At 36.0% G+C, this 22,709-nt stretch overlaps 1 protein-coding gene across 1 annotated transcript; it reads left to right on the top strand.

The window, feature by feature from the left end:
• Positions 1 to 1,898: 1,898 nt before the first annotated feature.
• On the top strand, positions 1,899 to 14,102 carry LOC123547882 (uncharacterized). Its single transcript, XM_053550503.1, has 6 exons — positions 1,899 to 2,014; positions 6,055 to 6,137; positions 7,653 to 7,724; positions 8,017 to 8,152; positions 11,813 to 11,907; positions 13,932 to 14,102. The coding sequence occupies exons 1-6, from the start codon at positions 1,966 to 1,968 to the stop codon at positions 14,100 to 14,102; spliced, it is 606 nt and encodes a 201-aa protein (XP_053406478.1). The 5' UTR covers positions 1,899 to 1,965.
• Positions 14,103 to 22,709: the final 8,607 nt, after the last annotated feature.

The following is a 22,709-nucleotide window of genomic DNA, read 5'->3' as shown; positions in this document are numbered from 1 at the left end:
TTTAAACAATATTTTATTCAACAAATATCATGTAATTTTTTCAACAAATAGCATGTAATTGCAATAAATATATATATATATCACAAAGGCAAGGGATCGAGCAGCAAGCTAATAAGCTTTTTTAGAAGCTCTTTCCCCCACTTTACGCATTTTATAACACCATATTGTATTATTTGCCCTGATGAGTAAATAACCGAAACCGTTTGGCTATTATTAAGTAACCCATATAACGTTATTTATTTTTTTCTTTATAATTTACTTGCTCCGGCACAGATTTTTTCATTTTTATATATAGACATACTTAGCACAGAAACAAAGAAGAGACGAACATGCGGTACGACTTTTATCATGAATCGCAATAATCCTAAAATGAAACATGGAAACACCTAAATAGTCTTAGCAAAACTCCATTACTTTTTGTATAATCTAAATTGACACAAAGTCACTTTCGCTTAAATAAATCGCTAACTTTTGACGATCGTACTTATTACGTGTTTACCTTTAACGGTCACTAAATGAAAGAACATTCGATTCCTAATTTAGGGTTATAAAATGACATCGTATTAATGTATTGTCACTATCTATTTCGATGTTTCAAAAAACATGAAAAATGTAATATATTTTTAGAATCGAAATAACCCACTCGCTTAGCTCAGTAGGGAAAGCGTTGGTCTACGGGCGGGGCGTATGTTCTCCGTGACGATTTGATAAAAGATATTGTGTCTGAAATCATTCGTCCTCCACCTCTGATTATTCATGTGGGGAAGTTGGCAGTTACTTGCGGAGAACAGGTTTGTACTGGTGCAGAATCCAGGAACACTGGTTAATAGGTTAACTGCCCGCCATTACATGACTGAAATACTGTTGAAAAACGGCGTTAAACCCAACACAAACAAACAAAGAATCGAAATAGAAATAAAGTTGTTTTCAAAACTTCAACTGCAGGATTGTAAGTGCGTTAGTTTTTGTAAGAACTTCTACTTAAAATGGACTATCCCACAGGCTAAAAATAAATTTGTTTGCATACATAATGTAACAGTCTATGCAAAAGTGAATAAACCAGCAGAGTAACGTCACGCCAGGCTAATAAAGAAACGCGCAGTAAGTTTGAATATGTAATTAGCGACGCCTTTAAAACATCTGTTTTTACTTTCAAATATTTGTTTTCTTTTAATGGTTGAAAAAAAATGAACGAGGTAAGTGGCGATCTTTAAAATAGTCCATGGTACATTGTAAAACTGATAAACCATGACGGAACTATTTGAACTGCGCATGGAATAATTCTGTGTTGTCAGTCTCAGAACCTGACTGATCTTTGTGACTTTCTGTTTATGATAATAATAGTCTAGCAAACAAGTTCGTCAGCCTAAAGATGGATGCATATGCAAAAGTAAGACTTGTGTCTTGCTACACGTTTCGGCCACCTGTTAACGTTCCATGTCGGCCAATGGCGTTACATAAATTTCTCACCCTATTGTATAAGCAAGGGTTTCAAACTAAACGCATAATGCGATATACAAGTCGACGTATTTGCAATATCATTATCATTTTATAAAGCTCTTAAAACATGTCAATGCAGCTTACACAGTTGATAAAGAATCATATATATAATAGAAAAATAGTATGAACACAACTGGGCTTAGACTGGTTGGTTTTAATGTTTCATAAATTAGTCTTTTAAATAGAAAAAATATTTATGAACTCAAATTGTCGAATTAGGGTAATAAGTACACCAAGGAGGAAGTTATTTCAGTGCTTACTTTAGTAGACTGGTGTCCGCTTTTACCGTCTACGTTTCACAGACCTTCCGTCTTAAAACCAGCCGGGAACCAGGCTGTTCGCACGAATATGACCTCATGCCGCTCCTATATGGCCTTACTCCTTATCAGTTAACAACAGGTTGGTTTTGAAATAAGGAGTGTAAAGTGTAAAGTTTAATGTAAGAGTATTTTTGCAATTCACACAATGACGAGACTGATTTCCCTTGGCATACTATTTGGTTTTGTAACACGCTGTGAGTAACCTTTTATCTCTCATTTGGTTTTCCCGCCATAGTAATTTATACAGTTCTGATCATGTCATCACCCTGGCCAAGCTTTATCAGGTAAGATGGTTTCAACGTTGTTCGAGTGGTGAATTTTACTCAGAACAAGTTGATGAATTGGTACGTTTCTACCAATTATATATTGAATCAAATGAAAACGACGGACGAACCGGAGCGCAAATTAATCCGTGTCTTAGCACAGCGACATGTGTTCATTTAGCTGGCATTTGTGCCGTTGATTTAAACACTTCTGTACAGTCCGACAGAGGAAGGAGATCTTTGTCCTTTTGTTTGGGGGTGGGGGTGGGGGTGAAATATCGCATCATATATAGTGCTTATCGGGATCAATTAATCACCAATTACTAAATACTGAAAAAGCTACTTTTTTAAGACGAACCATGCTTATTTTCATAGAATTATTCGAGTTTGATTCTGAACAATCGCCTGAAAACATAAGTCTATGCAGCTTTCGGTGTGTCGCTACGGTTCGCAGTCAAGTGTGTAACGGTCTGTATTTTACTTGCCGAGCTTTATTCCTCATAAATTCTTGCATTTTCCTAAGTTTACACCCTAATTTCCCTCAATTGACATAAAATTTCATGTCAATGTACTGTCTGGTTATAAATGTAATTTATTTTTCTAAAACAATGAATTGTAGCTGTTATTTGTTTTACTAAAACCAAGTTTTCCTTTCAATTTTCACTAGGTATGACATGTTTGAAACATTTTTTTTGTGTTAAAATGTTCGTTAATATGAGGTTAATAATGAAAGACCAATGTTATCAATGAACACAAGGGGTTTCATTTATCTTTGGATTTCTTCTTTTTCCTGATGCTAGATTACAAGACGCTTTCTCTAGCCTTAGTTGCGGATGGTAATGCAACTGTACAGACGGTAATGGGGCTCTGGAAAGATAACGTAAAACAAGCCCCGGATATTTCTATCCACACCTTCAACCAGTGACAAATGCTTTCTCTTGCATACCGTGTCCTTCAAATAACACAAGAAAAAAGGTGAATAAAAGAATGCTTTTCTTTTGACAGTACTATTTTATTGTAGTAACGTATGAATTTGCGTATGTATTCACAAATTACAACGCGAAAGTTATCTTAACATCCAGGTTGTAAGTTTTTCTTGCCTGCTTGGCGGGAAAAGTATCACGTACCAGAGACAGTTATTTCTGTTTAACTTTTAGCCTATTCTGCCTTTGCGAACAGTGCAGGCTGGTCATGGTATCACTATTCGCTATTCAATCAATAAATTTTAAGTGAACACCCCTTCGAATAATAAATGGTACGGCCCAAATTGAATGATGGAGGAGTCCATGTTTAGAAATTTAGCTGGCTTAAGGTTAAAGTACCGTGCACTTAAGTGAAATGAAATAGTACTAGTTAACACCAAGGGTGCCAGACACATAAGCAAATATTTTACTTAATAAACCTATATAATAGATAAGGTCTCCGACATGGCAGAAACAGTCATGCTGAACAAGCAAGAACACTCCTGCAAGAAACGACCAAATAACTGTTATCTCTTTTGGGTCGCCAATTCAAGGCATCAATCTAAGACTTAACATTTTTTATTTCATAAAATTCCCTCAAAAATGCAGAAACGTTTGACAAAATGCTCTGAATTTCAATCCATGTCGTTTTTGACGTCCATTCTATACATATAAATGCTTATTGAATAAGATATAGGACCAGTGTTTAAAACTGTTATTACATCATAACTATGTACATAATTCCAGTAAATTGCAATCGCGATCTATCTAATATTATTAAAATATTATTTGATTTGGCGCTACTTGGCCTATAGCTCTGTGTATAAATAGTTTCCTTTTTGTAAAAACATTTTAAGTGCACAATATATCAATAATAGATTCACAAGGAATAAAAATAAAACGAAATGTAACTAAATAGATTAAATGAACTATCCCGTATGTCATTGTTTTGGGCGATTGTGTGACATCTCGATGGTGGATCTACATCCGTTAATTGTGTTACATTATTTAGGTGATAATGCAAGTGTTTTTTCTTCATACTTTCAAACTTGCTTGAGAAAAGCTCAGCTAATTGTTTATATTTGCTGCAAAAAATATCCTTAATATGTCTAATCTTCAGCGAAGAAATGGAAATACAATAAGCTATTTTATCACATGTTTGACGTCGCGGAAGTGTAATAAAGCCATTAAATAAAAATGATAATACACTATAGTGTAATAAAGCTTTGACGTCGACGTCATTTATAGTGTAGGAAACGTCGGTCAAATTGACTTGTTTATATACTAGTAAAAGAAAGTTGAATTTTTGATGTTCCGACAGGAAAGGTTAAAATGTGATAAAAAGAATATTACATTTGTGACTTTCCACATTGAATTTATTAAACTCGTTGAATAAAATTGATAAAATGCTCGACTGAGCCTCGCATTTTATTATTTTATTCAACTCGTTTAATAAATTCAATATAAAAAGACACTCATGTAATATCCTCTATATTATAATATTAGTATGGCGAGGAAAGTTTAATGTCAGATTTGTAGAACGTTCATAGGTTATTTTGTGTGAGGTAACGACTTCTATATGAGGGATAAGGCTCGGCAAGTAAGAAACAGAAAGGTATCAACACGATAGCGTTGCGTAGCGACACACTCGGAACTGATTTGCGTAAGGTTTTCGGACGATTGTTCAGAAACAAACCAGAATAATTCAATGAAAATACGCATGCATTGTCTTAAGAAAGAGCTCTTTGAATATTAAGTGTTTCAGTAAGTTCTCGGTCCCAATAAGCGTTGTATATATCACCCCCTCGCATCAGAGAAGTGTTTGAAGAAACGGCACAAATCTCAGATAAATGAACACATGTGCTACGATACGGACTCATCTGCGCTCCAGGGGCACCCATCGTTCTCATTCAGTTTGGTATGTAACGGGATATTGCCTAATTCTACACTTACAAGACCGGAAATGTTCATTTCGTCCACTCGTTTCGGGTAAAATTCACCACTCGCACAACGTGGGAACAATCTGATCTGATAAAGCTATGGCCAGTGTAGTCATGCAATTATAAATTTTTGATTGGTCAGCGGAGAGTTTGTGGAAATATGTTGTTCAAGTAATTTTGACTCGTAAAATTGCTGTAAGAGAGCAAACACGGTATCTGCTTCGAAAGTATTTTTATTATATACTTATATAAATTTTATTAAAATTACGGCTTGTATTTCATAAGTAAATATGGACAGGCAGAAACAATTCCGTATTGTACCTTTTGTATTGTATGTTGCCGGACTGCTTCATTTAATAAGCATTACCTGAGATAGTTTTGTGAAAAGCGAACACCAAAACTACACTACGTTCTATTTTAACACCAATAGTTCGAAAGTTTGATAAAAAAATTACACACAAAAAGGTGGAGATATGTAATGAAAAGGTCATTATAACAGTAGGTATATCTGGGATTTTGTATCTGGCTCTCGTGGATTGTGCCAAGTCAGATCACACTCGGCGCTTGCGCCCCTCGAGTGATTCGACCTGGCACAATCCACTCGAGCCGAATACAACATCCCAGATCCAAGCTAATATGATAACCCTAAGGTAGCACGGGATGCATTTCCAGTGATGACAGATTTCTGTTGTTCTACTTTGATTAAATAAAGCTTACTGTGTCTTATTTCTATTTATTAAGCTGATCTTTTCTAGAGATAACTTTTCCAGTTTTTTCAAACGGATACAAAAAAATGGAAATTGCGGGGAACATTACAATATTTATATAGTAAATTAGCATTTCAAGCGATGTATGAATATGTAAAACTTCAAATTTATGGTGTTTGTTTTGAAGTTTAGAAAACAATATTCCTTTCATTTGGTAGTGATTATAAACCAATATGATACAGTTGTATCGATTTTGTTATTTCATAAACGTTGTGTTATGTTGTGCATGACCCTATAAGAATATCGTTAGAACGAATTATTTTAAACATTCATTTATTAAATAAGGTGTTGATAATTTACAGGTTATGGTACAAAGTGTTTTGAGTGCCAACATGCACCATACCCACGAGATTGTTCGAAGCTAACAGTTTGCCATTCTGATGAGGTAATGACCAAAATACATTTATTGCATTGAATTGAAACTTTTGCCGAACTTGCAACTTAACTCATCAGACATTACACTTAGGGCAATTTCTTACCCGACACTTATATAAAGCCATAAGGTTGATTATTTGTAAACGGATTTCGTTCAAATTATGAATATAAATAATTTAATCTTTAGTTCCCCATAATATAATCTAAATTGATAAACATATAGGTATAAAACTTAACAATTAAAAATATCACTGTAAAATCCGAATTCACAAAATGACATAACGCAAAATTGTAACAATGTGAATGGTCAATGAATCACAAAACAGTTTGTACGTCCAAGTAATTAATACTTCGTGTGTCGTCCCATGGCTCTCACAACATGCACACACCTCTGCCTCATCGGCAGCACGTAGTTCCGGATGACCCATTGGGTAATATTTCTCCATTCCTGCACAAGGACCAAAGACTCGTGCAACCTGTTCGGAAAATAATTCAATATAAAAATTTCACTGATCAATGTACATCTGTATTATAGTTTATTGTGAATAGATTCATTTTGTAAATATTTGCAGTCAAAATATCGTTATATAAATAAAATCCGATTTACTTGCGTGTCTGAGTAAATGCCCGGCTTGCAACATGCCAATTGCATGCCCGCGCTCTTGGATATTCATCCTAACCATTGTTATTTTAATAGCTAAATTATGTTTTTTTTTTAGGGTAATTTAAAATAGAATCGTAGAATAACTTAATGAAAATAGAAATAAATTTTTTTTGCTTACCAACATTTCCTCTTGCAAAGTGCAAGTACCAGGCGCAAAACTGCTTGATCGTCACGGTTGAAAGATTTTATAATTTCTGTACAGCTAATGTTTTTTGTTGTTGTTGGATTTAACGTCGCATCGACACATGATAGGTCATATGGCGACTTGTAGCCAAACAACTTGATGTATAGTTTCAAACTAAAACATTGAACCATATTTGAGAAAATGGAATTTAAAGTGACTGGTTAGAAATGGCCGTAAGTGTACATTCTGGTCTGTAAAAGAGAGGTAAAGCATTAATAAAAAGACCCATGACTCATCTTCCCCCAACAAATTAAAATGGGACAAAACCTTGAGAGGTTGACATGTCAGACGGTAAAACGTAGGGAAGAGACACATGCGATATTTGTAATGTTCTTCGCTTGTTTTGACAGTCAAAATGCAGACAACGCATGAAACTGAAAAGTATTTCAATGTAATTTGTTAAAGCAATTAAAGGTTTAAAATACGAAATTTATAAGCACTTAGAAAATAATGTTGTTTTTTTTGTAAAAATATCTATCAAACAGTTAAAAGAATAAAACTCTAATAATGTTCGCTATTCGGTCAATAAATTTTATGTGAACACGCTTTTTGAATAGTTAGTGGTACCACCCAGAGTGGATGACGGACCAGTCCATTTCAGAAATTTAGAATGGTAAAGGTTGAAAAAGCTGCTACTTTTGTTTAATACCTAATCAGTATTTCCGGGTATGTTTCAGGTTTGTTTCACGGAACAAGTTGTAACACCAAGCAGAAATGTAGCTTTCAATTCCGGCTGTCTACCAAAATCAGTAGGTGACTTATTATTTGTATTTTACTATCATCCAGTCAGACTACCACAGATCTTTTTTTTTTAATATAGGGGGTGGATGAAACTCGTACGTGGGTTCGAAATAGTTTCTTTGTCTAGATGTGTATATAATTCTATATAAATTTCGATACAGTTTGCGAAAAAAAAAGAAGAACAAGAAGGGATGTTAACATCTGCTAATGAAATCTAGTTCTATCTAAGTCGATCATACTGTTCTCATATACTAATGATAAAATATGAAAGTATCAAAAAAATAAAATTTATTTTACTAGCAATGTCTTTCCGTTTCGATACCTCTCATTGGTAAAAGGTCAGCGAACATTTTGAATACACACTCAACAGATATCATAACATGTAGAGAATGCTGTGCCAGTGATTTCTGCAACATGAAGGGATGCGGAACTCACGGTAAGAATAAAATAAGTTTGCATTAGAACATAACTCCTTTTTAGATATATAATATGATATAGAAGTATATGTATTTCAAATAGCTTATTAATAATCAGAACAATGTAATGAGTAAGAAGAGTTGTGCCAGTTATTATATGCTTCGATGTTTCTATATGTATCAGATATATTCAATTTGACCTTTACTTCCATCTTCTGTTATACTTATGATACAGCTTTTAAAAGTCATAAATATATATATATATATATATATTTACATTCGTCATGTATTTTGTATGGAAAGAAACAAGCGTTTATTTTCGTATAAACAACATTGGTGTAATAATATCAAAAACAGAACAGAACATAGTTTTATTCCAGTAACTTATACATATACTGTATGTCGTTACATACATACAATTTAAAATATAATAATTTCTTGGTCGCATGACAAACTCATAAAAACAAGGATAAATATCAAATCTTAAGTAGAGAAGAAAAATAAATAAAAAAATAAATATACAGCATATTGAAGTCATATTTTGCCTGTAGATAATAGACGAGTATACCTTGTATGCACGGTATGCTATCATACCTAGTGCATATAATAAAAGGTTATTTGACATTGTTCTGTACAATACGGAGACGACTACCCAGCTGGGAAAACCATAGTGGACGAGCCGCCAGGCGAGTCCAACTGAATTTCCCCAGCCGGGTACGAGTCTGGTCGTCCAGTCTGGCGTTATTTACAAAACTATGACTTAAGAAAACGACACCAAAAAGAACATGGAATTATAGTAAAAGCTAATTTTTTTCTAACGGAAAATATCAAAGTTGATTCAGTACGACTATATACTTTTTCACTGGATTTAAAGATATTTTTAAACAAATTCCAGGAACTGTACTTTTATCGAAAGGTGAATTACGACTGAACATGAGCGGATATTTTTGGCTGTTCTATTCTACGGAATCCTGTTGGGACCAAATCGTATGTCGTCCGTCGCGATTTGAGGTCGACGCACGACAATGTGACACGATACCGCAACAACGCGACACGACAACGCGACGCGTAATCGCGACATGACAGACGACAATAGTATCGTAGTGTCGTGTCACATTGTCGCCTTTCAAAAAAACGCAATATTTCGCATTGTCGTGTGTTGTATCGCATTGTCGCGTATCGTGTTGCATTGTCGTATGTCGTGTCGTATTGTCGCGATGTCGTGTCGCATTGTCGTGTGTAGCGGTCTGCCCTTTTTGCAGCTCGCGACGCAAGAAACGACACGCGATAACGCGACACAACGCTCGACAATGCGAAGCGATATTTCGCATTGTCGTCTTGAAATGTCCTGTGTCGTAACTGTGCCGGAATCGCGACACACTACGATGCGAAACGACACTCGACAACGCGAAGAGATGCTCAACAATGCGAAGCGACATTTAAATAATATCGTTTCAAATTGTCGCGCGTCGACCGGTGCCTAGTCCGTACTTACATGACCGAAATGAAAGTCTTCAGAAGTTTCTGCAAATGTCGCAGTCCAGTGCAATAGGCTTCGAACCTTTTGGTGATAAATACAGGAGGAAAATTCGTTTGACACCGCCTCCTGAAAGTTTGCAAGTGTTCCTGAAAATGTTTCAGACTAGTGCAAAATGAATATTAACTTGTATGGTATGTCTATTAGAAAAAGAATTCGTTTGGCATCTCTCCTGAAAGTCTGCGAATGCTCGTTAAAGTATCGCAGACAAGTGCAAATGGATTGAAACCTGCTGTGGATGACTTTAGGAGGAAGAACTAATTCGGCATCGCCTCCTGAAAGTCTACGAGTGATCCTGAAAATGTTGCAGACCTATGCAAATGAATACGAACCTGTGAAGGATGTCTATGAGAGAAAGAATTTGTTTGGCATTGCCTTCTGAAAGCCTGCGAGTGTTCCTGCAAGTGTCGCAGACCAGTGCCAATGGATTTAAACCTTTTGTGATGGGTGCGGGAGGAAGAACTCGTTTGGCACTGCCTCCTGAAAGTCTGCAAGTGTTCATGAGAGTCTTGCAGAACAGTGCTTTGGTCTGTGACACTTGCAGGAACACACGCAGACTTTCAGTAGGTGATAACAAATGAGTTATACCTGCTAAAGATACCCAAATCAGGTCCCAATCTATTTGCACTGTTCTGCGACACTTTCAGGAACAATCGCAGAATTTCAGGACAGACGGTGCCAAACGAGTTCTTTCTCCCGAATCCATCACCAAAAGGTTAGAATCCATTGGCACTGATCTGCGACGCTTGCAGGAACACTCGTAGATTTTCAGGAGGTGTCGAACAAATTTCTCCTCCTGTTGACATCACCAGCAGGCTCCAGTTTATTTGCACTGGTCTGTGGAACACTCGCAGACCTTCAGGAGGTGGTGCCAAACTATCTCATCTTCTCAGAGACAATGTTAACAGGTTCATTTTCGTTTGCACTGGTCTGCAACGTTTTCAGGAACATTTGAAGACTTAGGAGTTAGTGCCAAACGAGTTCATCCTCTCATACGCATCCCTTACAGGCAGTTGTCTGGAACAATTTAGGAACACTCGTACACTTTCAGGAGGCGGGGCCAAACGAGCTCTTCCTCCTGTATTTATCACCAACAGGTTCAAATCCGATTGCACTTGACTGCGACATTTGCAAACTTTCAATACGACTAGACACCGGTCGATGCGCGACAATTTGAAACGATATTATTCAAATTCGCTTCGCATTGTCGAGCGTCACTTCGCGTTGTCCCCTCGCGTTGTCGCGTGTCGTTTCGCATTGTCGTGTGTCGCGCTTCCGGCATAGTCATGACGCAGGACGACAATGCTTTTGAAAGGCGACAATGTGACACGACACTACGATATTATTGTCGTGTGTCGTGTCGCATTGTCGCGATGTCGTGTCGCGTTTTCGCGATATCGTGTCGCATTGTCGTGTCGTATTGTCGCGATGTCTTGTCGCATTGTCGTGCGTCGACCTCAAAGCGCAACGGACCACAAACGACATCGTCCTTATAGGATTCCGTACTATTCAGATGTTGAAAATATCGATATCTTGACATTTATTTTGATTTTCTGATACCGATGTAAAGCAAGCCAATATCATTGTAACAGTTTCAGCTACCGCAAAAATGTTAATGTAAGGATTAAATAACTACATCGAGACTTTTAGCGCGATTTATGGATTTGCAAGAAGTCCCGATGTGCTACCTGTATAAACATGCAAAAATTAGGATTTAAATCTTAATTAAAATACTTAGAAGAACTACACAAAGTGTAAGCTCATAACTAACCAGTCAAAAGACGAAAGAATTATAGTATTCAACCTTTAGCCTCATGGCGGCAAGTGATTCTGAACGTCCGTGGAGGCTGATCAGTTAGTAATTTTTCAGTGAACACTCCTTCGAATAATAAATTGAAAGATGAACCAGTTCATTTTAGAAATTTAGTAGGTTGACGGTTAAAAATGATGAAGCTTGGAATAACATCAGACTGAGAAACTATCTTTACGTAATCATAATTATATAGAGATAAAATTTAAAATTATTAGTTACTTTAAACGGCACTGCTTAATCAATCATACGTTTATGATGTAAAGTATTATTACGAAATGTACGTTTTAGGTATAAGAGAAAGAAAAAAAGGTAATAATTTTTCCTTTTCAGAAATTCCCATTGAGCAACGCGGTCCGTACTGTAACACGTGTGATGTGCAAAACCCCAAAGATTGTACCAATGTTACTGTCTGTGGCAAAAATGAAGTACGCATTTTATTTATTCTCTTAATCGAACTAAAAGCGTATTTTCCCGTACTTGAATTCAGTGTTATATTTTCTCACCATATGTGATCATTAAGTCCATCCCATGTAGATGTACAGTGAAATAGAATTCCACTAAAAGCCGGTTTTATGGAGGCATGATGGGTGTTGCACTTTCCAATACCTCTCATGTATAGACAAAATCCGACCGAATCTGCGATTATTTTGCTTGGTTGCGTTCTTTGCTTCGCTTTCAAAGGGTCTTCCTGTAGATTTTATTCATCATTTCCAATGAGTGACATATTGTACTTTAAAACAATAAACGATTTGATTTACCTGAAAATGACTGCATATTTCGCCATCAGTCTTGAAATCTACATAAAGACAACATTCCACTAAACATGCAACACATTGCCACTGTTGTAACTGAAAATTGCATTTTTGAAGATGGTCGTTCACACAAGTTTCATAATTTCACAAAAGATAATAGATACGGGTAGATTTCTCGGAAGCACAGAGCACCAAAAACACAGCCTCAGAGCCACGCATTTGCGAAGTAGGCCCACAACAAAAAGAAGCTGTAACGGAAAACATTATAGACGGGTTGCTTCAAAGTCCAGCAAGTACATTTAAGTTTATGCAAAAAAGGGGGAGGAAGGGGTAGGGGGTAGAATGTTTATGCAAAATATAGAAAAAGGAAGAGGAAGGGATAGGGTGGTAGAAAGTAGGTGGTGAAGGGGAAAGTGGAACAAGGATGAATATTAAAAAGAGGATACGTTTCTTAATCACAGTTACCCTAAAACGTAAACCACAGCAGCGCAGACACTCATGTACAAAACACACACACACACACGCACATACTAACACACACATAACTAACGTACATAGATAAACAGACAAGTAAGATATAACAACACTGTAGGGCACTGCCCAAGACACATAGACGCACAAGCACACAAACACACACATACACACACATAAGCAGGAAAAAAATAACAATCAGGCACCGTCTTAGGATTCCGGCAGCCAAAATTAAGGTGGGCACGATAACTTACTCATAGGGGAGGGGATGCCAAAGCAAGGGAGCGCAAAGAAAGACAACATACACAACACAAAATACAAGACAGATAGAAAACAAGCTAAAAATTGGGGCACTAGTATTATCCTGCAAATAGAAAAGTTTCGTTTTATCGACTTAAGTATCTTTAGTAACAGGACAGAACTATCTGGAAGTGCACTGTATGGCCATCCACATATTTACTTACGTTACCTCTAGATTTTGTCAGTTAATCAGTAATGTTATGATAACAAAATAGAAGAAGTGGAAACTCCACAGGTCGCCCAACACGACAAAAACGAAAATGTTGCAGGCTCTGTTTGATTGAGCCTGTTCATGGTAGTGGAAATGCATGCTACTGTCCGCGCCCTCTAGCCCCAGGTTGAGCAGAACTCAACATTTACACATGCTAAAAGTACAAAAAACTATTTAGAGAAATGCTCGCGTCATTACGTCTCTACCTGTGTCTACCGTCTTCGAGGTGAACTAGCTATTAGGTAAACTTCACAAATTCGCTTATTTATGAGAATAGGTGATGGCAGAAGTTGGCACTTACATGCAGTTCTTGTCCTGTTAAGATAATTATCTGAATAACAAGAAACTTTTCCATTTGTGAGGTAATAACTGTACACGTGGCACATTTAATGAAAACTGAATAGTTACATGTATATAAATAAGTGATGGTTGGCAGAGATATGCCACCATTAGAGTTTTACAAATAGTGCACATTATGTATACTTCATTTCATTTCAGTAGTTAGATGTTTTCCTCTGTTTTAAACATATTTTCTACTTTTCATGATAATACATTACAAAAAATAATTCACTTACACAAAACACAAGTTTTAACAATTTTAGCATAACAGGTGTAAACGAGCTACTATGCGTTTTCTTGAGGTATGTACAGACTATGTTGTACGTTTTGGTAACATAAGCCTCCAAAACCTGATGTGACAAGATTTTATTTTCAGCTGTGCATGTTATTCCATCCCGTTGAATTGGGTGGCCGTCCTGGCACTTTGTACAGAGGTCAATGTGAAACACGGACGGTAAATATTACTTTCTATAAAGTGTACATTTGTTTCATTATTAGGTTCTGTCAAAACTCTCGATTACCTAGACAAACAAAAAGAGATTTATAGATGCATATACACGTTCGGCAATTTCTAATATAGCTAATCCAAAATGGTATTTGGAAAATTGGAAATTCATCGATCAACCTCCTTGGCGTCAAATTCTATTATGCTTTTGTCTGTGTATATCTTTTGTCTTTTTGCGTCGATGTACTGTCAGGAAAAAACACCTTTTTCTGCGAGCTGAAATTTGGTGTACCTGTGTACAGACCGTCACTCTCTCTGTCTGTCTGTCTGTCTGTCTGTCTCTGTATTGGTATTGAGCTTTGTGTAGTCATGTCCTGACTTTGACTTTGTGCTTTGATTGTCTACAACAGCCCGTTTTGCATTGAAGCTAGCAGTCTTAACCTTTGAAAGTTTAAGATACTAATGACTTTTAGACTGAAAACAAAAGAGAATGCTTGTTTACCATGCTAAGAGTCCAATTTAATCCGTTTCTTTCAATTTTGCATTGCAACAGACAACAGGAAATTATGTTAACTGGCAAAAACGGTTGCTTTGAGTCCAACGTCTTTAGAATATAGCAACTTTTACTAGCACAGCACAATTATCATAATCAATAGAAGTCAGAATGATATGGTGTATTAGGGATTTTGTTTTGTATTTCATTCCGTCTGACCAGAGTTATTGCCTTTGATTATCAAAAATATGCGTAAAGGGCATACAAGTTTGTATCGCATATTATTTTTAAAGGTATTTAACTTAATAGTCATGAAGCATTAGGTGATTGTTATACCGCATGTAAAGTTTGCAACTGGTGTTCTCTTTGGGATTTTACACAACCAAGGTTAAGTTATAGCCCTTGACTTAGTGAAATATACACATAAATTGCTGAAAATGTGTGCTGTAAATATTTCACCAAGAGTCATGAAACCATGTAGGAATATTATCCAGCATAGGAATTTGTATATCTGAGATTTATTTTATTTCATTTGGCAAGACCAGAGGTTTGGCCTTCAATCTATATTAATATGTCATTAAAGGTAATAAGAAACAGTTACGTCCTTATATTTATAGGCATGTCATCATCATGAAAATGTAGGGACATAAGAAAGAGAGAGCACAAGTATGGAAATAAAATGGTTTATTTTCTTTCATTAGATAACAAACAGACAGCTACAACGAAGCCAAACTTGCATACCGTTACTACAACTCTATTGTCTACACATTCGTATTGCAACATAAGACATTACGTGTATTTACAAAATGCGCATGCGCAACTTTGTATCCATGTTGTAAATACACATAGGCCACTATCATGGGATGACGCTCGAGCATGGTGCAAAGCAAAGGGAGATGATCTTGCTTTTTTAGATACTCACGAAAAGGCTTTGTTAGTAAAAGGTTTGCTACGAAGTCATTCTCGTAAGTATAATTACGTAACTCGATTCGTCTCGACAGCTGTTGTTTTGATATGCAAAAGGATTGTATCAGAATGCTGGTATGCTTATAGAAATACATGTAGTGGCGAAGCTATGTCTAAACACACTGATTTCTCAATGTCAAGTAATTCAATAACAAGTGAAGAACAAAACTTCCCCAAAAGACTTGAAATAATCAATCCGATCCACGTGTAAATTAAGGCTTTGACTACTTGTTTTGAATGTCTTGCCACGTGGAGCAAGTCATTAAAATGAAAATGATGCACATAATTATGTCCCACTTGCGATTATAATTTGTGTGTGTGTTAACATATACACTTGCTATCAAACATCTCATTAAAAGTGATTTCTTAAGGCAGCACGAAACATGGCAATGTTGTACCTAGCGTATAGTACTCACATAGTTTTATTTATTCTCTCACAGACAAAATTGTAATTTGAACATTTAACTACATGTAAGCAGGAATAAATTATATATCTCAAAGTGAGATAAATGACTCTGCACTTTTATAATGTCAAATACATGTCATTGGCAAAGTGAAACGCACAGGAGCATAATACCCGTTACCGACAGTTATATATGGAAATTTGCAGGAATTCTAGGCCAGTTTTCTGGACTTCCATCTGGGAGTTTTTTTTACAGATACACACTGATTTGTCAACATTCATTATTTCAGAATATAACCACACTTTCTACTGGATAGGAGCAAAAGACTTCAATAACCATAACCAATTCTACTGGACAGATGGCCAAACATTACTAAACACAGAAATTGATTGGGGTAAGGGCGAGCCGGAACATGTATTGAACGGAGATGACCAAGACTGCGTCAGCATATATAACAGACATTACCACAGGCACTTCCCTTGGTATAACTTAAACTGCAATACCCTAGGGCAATTTATCTGTGAACGAAAACAAACGTAGATTACAGGATTGTATATATTTTTCTCCGTTAGAAAAACCTGATGTTATATTCATAAAAGACTGCTTTTCATCACCAATTTTTGTTTAACATTTTATCATTTGTCAGTCCTTGCTTATGTGAATAGTCAAGGCGCGCAGAGTAATAAATAAACATTGACATTTCCATTGATTTAACCTAGTTACTTGTGTTTATAGAATAAATTTAAGGACCATAGAATCTTGGTTCATATATTTCATTGCAATCCCCTATGTGTTTAGAATTTGAGACCTTGAAACGAGTTTATACTATTCAAGATTTTAAAATTTTAATCTACAAGAAATTCAGAGAGACTAATATGAAATAAGGTACTGCCTTAATTGGGAATCAATCCGACTGCTAATATTTGTACAGATGTGCAAGGCGTTGCGGTTCGGACAAGTTATGTGGACGCTTGAAAGGCACAAGGAAACAGCGTATTCTTCCAAAAGGTCAGACGCTCTGTGCACGTGCCGGAAGGACACATTTTTTAATTCGATAGTAGATATCTCATTCGGTATATCCCATGTTACCGCAGAGGGATCGATCCCGATTTCCGTCGATTTGCGACGAAAATCGGTAGGATCGATTCCCTATTACCTAGTTCCAAACCAAATATCTAAATTCTTAGGTAAAACTGCGTTAATATTATCGTTAAGAAAACAATGTTGTATCATAAATTAAAGGTGCCATTACTACCCTTATTCTTTCTTTAGAAATATTCTATAACAATAAGAATATCAATTCAAATCAAAAGCTAAAGGCCAAGGTCATTTGACATCGTTTTTCTTGAAGGCTGTAGCAGTTGTAAGGCATAAAATCAAATTGTTGGTTAATCGGATTTGAGATACACCATTGAGTGGTTTGAAACTTTTCAGTGTTGAAGTGTACACAAATTTTCAAACACAGAGCACTGGATGTTAATTACCTGTTTACGCAGCCAATTGTTGATAAAGACGTTAAACCCGAACACACCCACACTGTTTACGCAGCCAATTAAGAATTTTCAAACATTGGTGTGCACATAATGAAACTATTTTTACTGAATATCAAAAAATACGGGTAAGGCTGTATTAAAATCTCAAGAGGAGAAACATTTTAAAGAAAAAGAAAAAGCCCTGCTGTATACATAAAGTACACAAAGGGATAAGTATGTAAGATAATATGCACGAAATCACTCATACATAACCATATAAAGGTAAGAAAGAAATCTTAGTACCTTTTAAATATTGATATGGTTTTACAGTAGAAAGGGAGATAAATCAGTTAATAAAGAAGCTGAAGTTATGTTTTTGTTCTTCCACTCCTTCCCATCTATAATTATGGCTCCCACATGTAGTATCCGTCTGTATGTCTGTTTCTCACAAAGTTTGTCCATGTAACTCCAAACGGCACGACTGGGTAGATTTACATCAAGTTTTACAAGTCTTAGAGTGATCATTGCCAAGCCTAGTTCTGAATATCGTCAATACTTTCTGATTTGTTGATTTTCAGCAATTTATGGCACTTGATTCGTCAATTTTTTTTGATGTTTTGGTCATTTCTCTTATATAACTGGGCGGACTTCAACCAAACCTTACAGAGTTTTCAGTGCAAAGCCTAGTTATACATACCACGAACATGTTCCAGTTCAGTTATTTTAAAATAATCAGTTCCATGCCTTGTTGTGCACATCATGGCCATGTTTCAGTTTAATGTTTTTAAGCAGAGTTACGACCCTTGATTCAACAAATGTCATTATTGTTTTTGCCATTTCTCTTATACAACAGGACGGATTTCCAACAAAACTTACATGAGTGATCAGTGCCTAGTCTTACGCATATTATAGGCATGTTCTGCTTCAGTGATTTTAGGGCATTATGGCCTTTACTTGTCAAACTGTATATTTTGGCAACTTCTCTCACATACACTACATGGCAGATATCTACCAAACCTTAAAGGGATTGTCAGTGCAAAGTCTTGTTATACATATCATCGCCATGCAGCTTTATGTCCCTTGGTTTGTCATATTTAAGTGTTAACACAATTTGCTGCATACACGTAGGCTGAATTTCAAAAAACTTCGCCAGTGATTTGTGTGAAGTGTAGTTGTGTATATCATCGTCATATTCCGATTAAATGAATTTCAGCAGAGTCATGACCCTTGATTTGTCAAGTCGTTTGCTCTTGGCTTCTTCTTCTACACCACTGGTTGGAAGTCCACCAAACTTCATAGGAGTTACCACTGCAAAGCCTAGTTGTGTACGTCATTGGAATGTTATGGTTCGGTGATTTTCCCTGGAGTTATGGTCCTTAATTTTTGGCGTTTTGCAGTTTCTGCATGGTAAGTGGTGAGAGATATACGTTTGTCGTGAAAAACAATCTATAGTTTAAACCATTCAATCCCATTCAGAAGATGCAGTTATTGTACAAACATTTAGAGCTGTGGGAGGACAGTAACGCGCGACTATTCAACTTGTCACTAAAGAAAGTGAAATTAATGTATATAAAAGTCGAAAAAAAGGGCTGTATTTGTCTACTCTCGAAAAATTCTGCACGGGAAATATCACAAGCGTTTTGACACACAATAATATTCACTTAATATACAATACAATTTAAAACATTACATGCATGTCAGCTTTACACTAGGAAGACTTAGTACCTGGACTTCAAACAAAACAACAAAGTAGTACACAAATATTTTATCAGTTGTTAATACCTTGATACATTTAATGATTTTACATCGTAAAACAAGACATATCCTGGATTTAAAACACACACTGATTTCAACAACAAGAGGGTCACAGTGACCCTAAGTCGCTCACCTGAACTTGACTATTAGACCTTGAAATAAAGTTAAGCTTAACAATAAATTGACTTAATTTGAGAGAGAATCTGATAATGATGCCACAGACCAAATTTTGTGAAGAACTATCGAGAAGTTCATGAAATGAAGTCATCAAAGGTTTTTTTCTATTTTCAGCTCAGCTAAGTTATTTGATAAAGTTCTATACCAGGATGGTATTGACCAAGTTTGGTGTAATTCTAACCAATTATTCGAGACAAGTATTGAAATCTGAATGGGAAATTATACATTTGGTTGAATTTTTACTGCTAAAAGTTAAAAAAAAATATTGCTCATTGAGTAAATCATGTTAAAGATTATTCAAGATCAGTACAGAAACCCCCCTGAGCGGTGCCATATTTGACCATAAGGGAATTATTTGAACAATATTCGTATAGGATCACTAGATGACGCTACATACCAAATATCACAGTCCTAAGCCCTGTGGTTTTGGACAAGAAAAGTTTCAAAGTTTTTCCCTATATAAGTCTACATAAACCATGTGACACTCAGGGCGGGACCCCATGTGACCCTAGGGGGATAATTTGAACAATCGTAGTAGAGGACTACTAGATGATGCAATATATCAAATATTAAAACCCTATGAGTTGTAGTTTACGACGGGAAGATTTTTGAAGCTCTTCCTCTCGCTTACCATGGCAACCAACCAGAGTCCTGTACGGAATTCAATTCCATGAACAATATTACAATACCATTTAAGGAATATCCCTGTGAAGTTTCGTAAAAATTGGCCTGTTAGTTTAGGAGGATATGTTGTTTAAAATGTTGACGGACGACATTCGACGGACGACGACAGACGCCAGACAATCACTGACCACAACAGCTCACCCTTGAGCACTTCTTGCTCAGGTGAGCTAACAAGTGCCCAAAGCGGACCTAGGTCGTTCAGTTGGAGAAGATATAAATGAAAGTCTCAAAGCCAAGGGTATGATTCATCTTCCCAAAATACCCGCTCAGTGTTTTCTCAAATTAGTAGGACTGCTGTCACACTGCACTGAGTCTTTGTTCCAACATCAGAAGAGCAGACATAGTTAAAGAAGTAGCCATCAGAATCATGTAGCTACATTGCAGCAAAAGCATAACATTATGCCTCTATACTAATAGTTCTGGCTACCATAACTTAACTGACGCTATTTTTATTTTCTGATGGTCGCGTCCATTAAGTTATGGCGAAACCCCATTTGGTTAACTAACCAGTATCAAACCGCAACATCTCGCACACTTCTCTCGTGAGAAACGGATGACGTCATGCAACAGTTCAGAGCACGTGGTTATTTTTGAAATTCAAGTTCAAAATTTCACTTATTAATGCATTTATTTTAATCATAAACATAACCAATTTCAATAAAAATTCATTAAAACATCCTAGAAAGTTTAAGTTCTCAGAAAAGGTCAATAAATAACAATTCTATACCGAATATTGGTTTTCAAATGAAGAGTACCCTGATCAGGTGACAACTGCAAAGGCGGACACAATATTGCAGACAGGGGTACCAATTTGAAACTTGTGTGTATAACTTGTGTTCAAATTATGTTGCATGGATTATTTATACCAGATCAAAGAAAAATTAATTAGAAACATTTTAAAATAAGGTGAGTTCATTGCATTTCATTTGATGAAATTATAGCTTGACAGACTTCTGGCACGATTCCTGGTTAGGTTTCAGTACGGGATTCGTTTCAGCGCAGAGATCCATAACAGCATATAAACATCTCTGAGCTGAATATTTTTAGCTACTATACTAATTAATACAACAGCAGTACATTGCTCAACAACATTCGTTTAATGCTCATGAAATTAGACAATAACAGTTGTTTTACCTTGGCGATGTGGAAGCACTAATAAACTAGAACTGTGTCCAAAGGAAACGGTCGCCCCCACATACTGCACTATCCTCTGAATAGTGGAAGATATTTACATGAAAAATGTTCGACTATAGTTTGAAGCAAATTGTATTCAGGTAAAGTTGTACATCCAAGCAACTTTGAATCCATTTCTTCAAAATGTGTATAAGGAGTTGACCACACCAAATTCCTTCACTTTGACCTATTTTGTAAAATTAAGAAAGTGCAAGAAAAATAGCCACAGGAAAAGTCCATTATTTATGGTCATCTTCTAATCAAGGTCCTTCATCTATGGAACTTTTAAGCATATCCCAAATTTTCGGGACATATGTATGGATGGATGAATGCAGCAACGCTATATGTCCCAACATAAATGTGGGGGCATAAAAAAAATAAAACTTTTAAATGTAATGCAACAAATGTCTTATAAGTTACAACATTGTTATATTCAACCATTCAAAACTGAGAGAAACGACGACTTGAATTTGCAATTTTATGGGAGCCCTGGAGCGACATTTGACTTCTGTACTTCCTACGTGCAAATTCTGACTTTTAAATCCATTTTCGTCAGACGTCATTGTGTAACGTTCATCATGACATCACAAGGTTTATATCACCATACATAAAGAATTATAATACACTTGACACTATACTTTTTCTTGATTTGTGCCTAATTAAGGGTTTGTTTTAATTATAATTCTTGGAACAGTGTAAAAATTCTATGTAACTGAGTCTGGAGCTTGAAGCGAAATATTCAGTGCTTTGGGTATGTTATGTAATTGCTCTAGTCAGATGTTAAATATGTTGAAATAAAGCATGTCCTGATTATTCAAGAGGATGATTTTTTATTTTTACGCGGGTAAGAGTCTTATTGTTAGTTTTTGGTTTAAACAATATTTTATTAATCACAATTCATTTACAACATGTATATATATATATCAAAAAAGCACACAGGATTTAGTAGGAAGCTGAAAGCTTATTTGAAACTCTCTCCTTAATTGTTAGTTTTTGTAAGAATATCAGAAAGTCAATAAACATTGTCCAAGTTGAATTCAAGATGACTGCCATATTGTTTCGGAGAGGATGAATTTTCAAATCTGTGCTTTACTAAAATATGAATTTACTTATATTTGCTTCAGAAGTCAATTGTACAAGATAAGAGATGAAAACATATATTGTTGAAGGCAGTTTGTATAAGTTTCATGCATGACCAAAACGAATAACAGACACTTGATATCAGTATTCTGTTCTCTCACCCCTTCCAGCCGATATCATCCTCGACCTGATAACATTGATATCAAAAGACAGTAGCCTGTTATTCTCTATTGAATATTTGTCATCAGAACATAAAACAATATTCTTCAATTGAAACTAGAAAGGGTATTACCAAGTGGTCTATTTCAAAAATTATACCTCCTTCGTCTGCGGATGTCTCTAAATTGTTTTTTGTTTTGTATTTTTAGCATGTGTAAGTGTTGAGTTCTGCTGAACTCGAGTCTAGAGGGCGTGAACATTAGCACGCATTTGCACTACCGTCCATGAACAGGCTCAATCAAATAGAAAAAGTGGAAACTCCACAGGCCGCTCAACACAACATAAA

Source organism: Mercenaria mercenaria, chromosome 9 (genome assembly GCF_021730395.1).
Source record: "Mercenaria mercenaria strain notata chromosome 9, MADL_Memer_1, whole genome shotgun sequence".
NCBI classification, from domain to species: Eukaryota; Metazoa; Mollusca; class Bivalvia; order Venerida; family Veneridae; genus Mercenaria; species Mercenaria mercenaria.
This window is presented reverse-complemented; position numbering and strand designations above follow the sequence as displayed.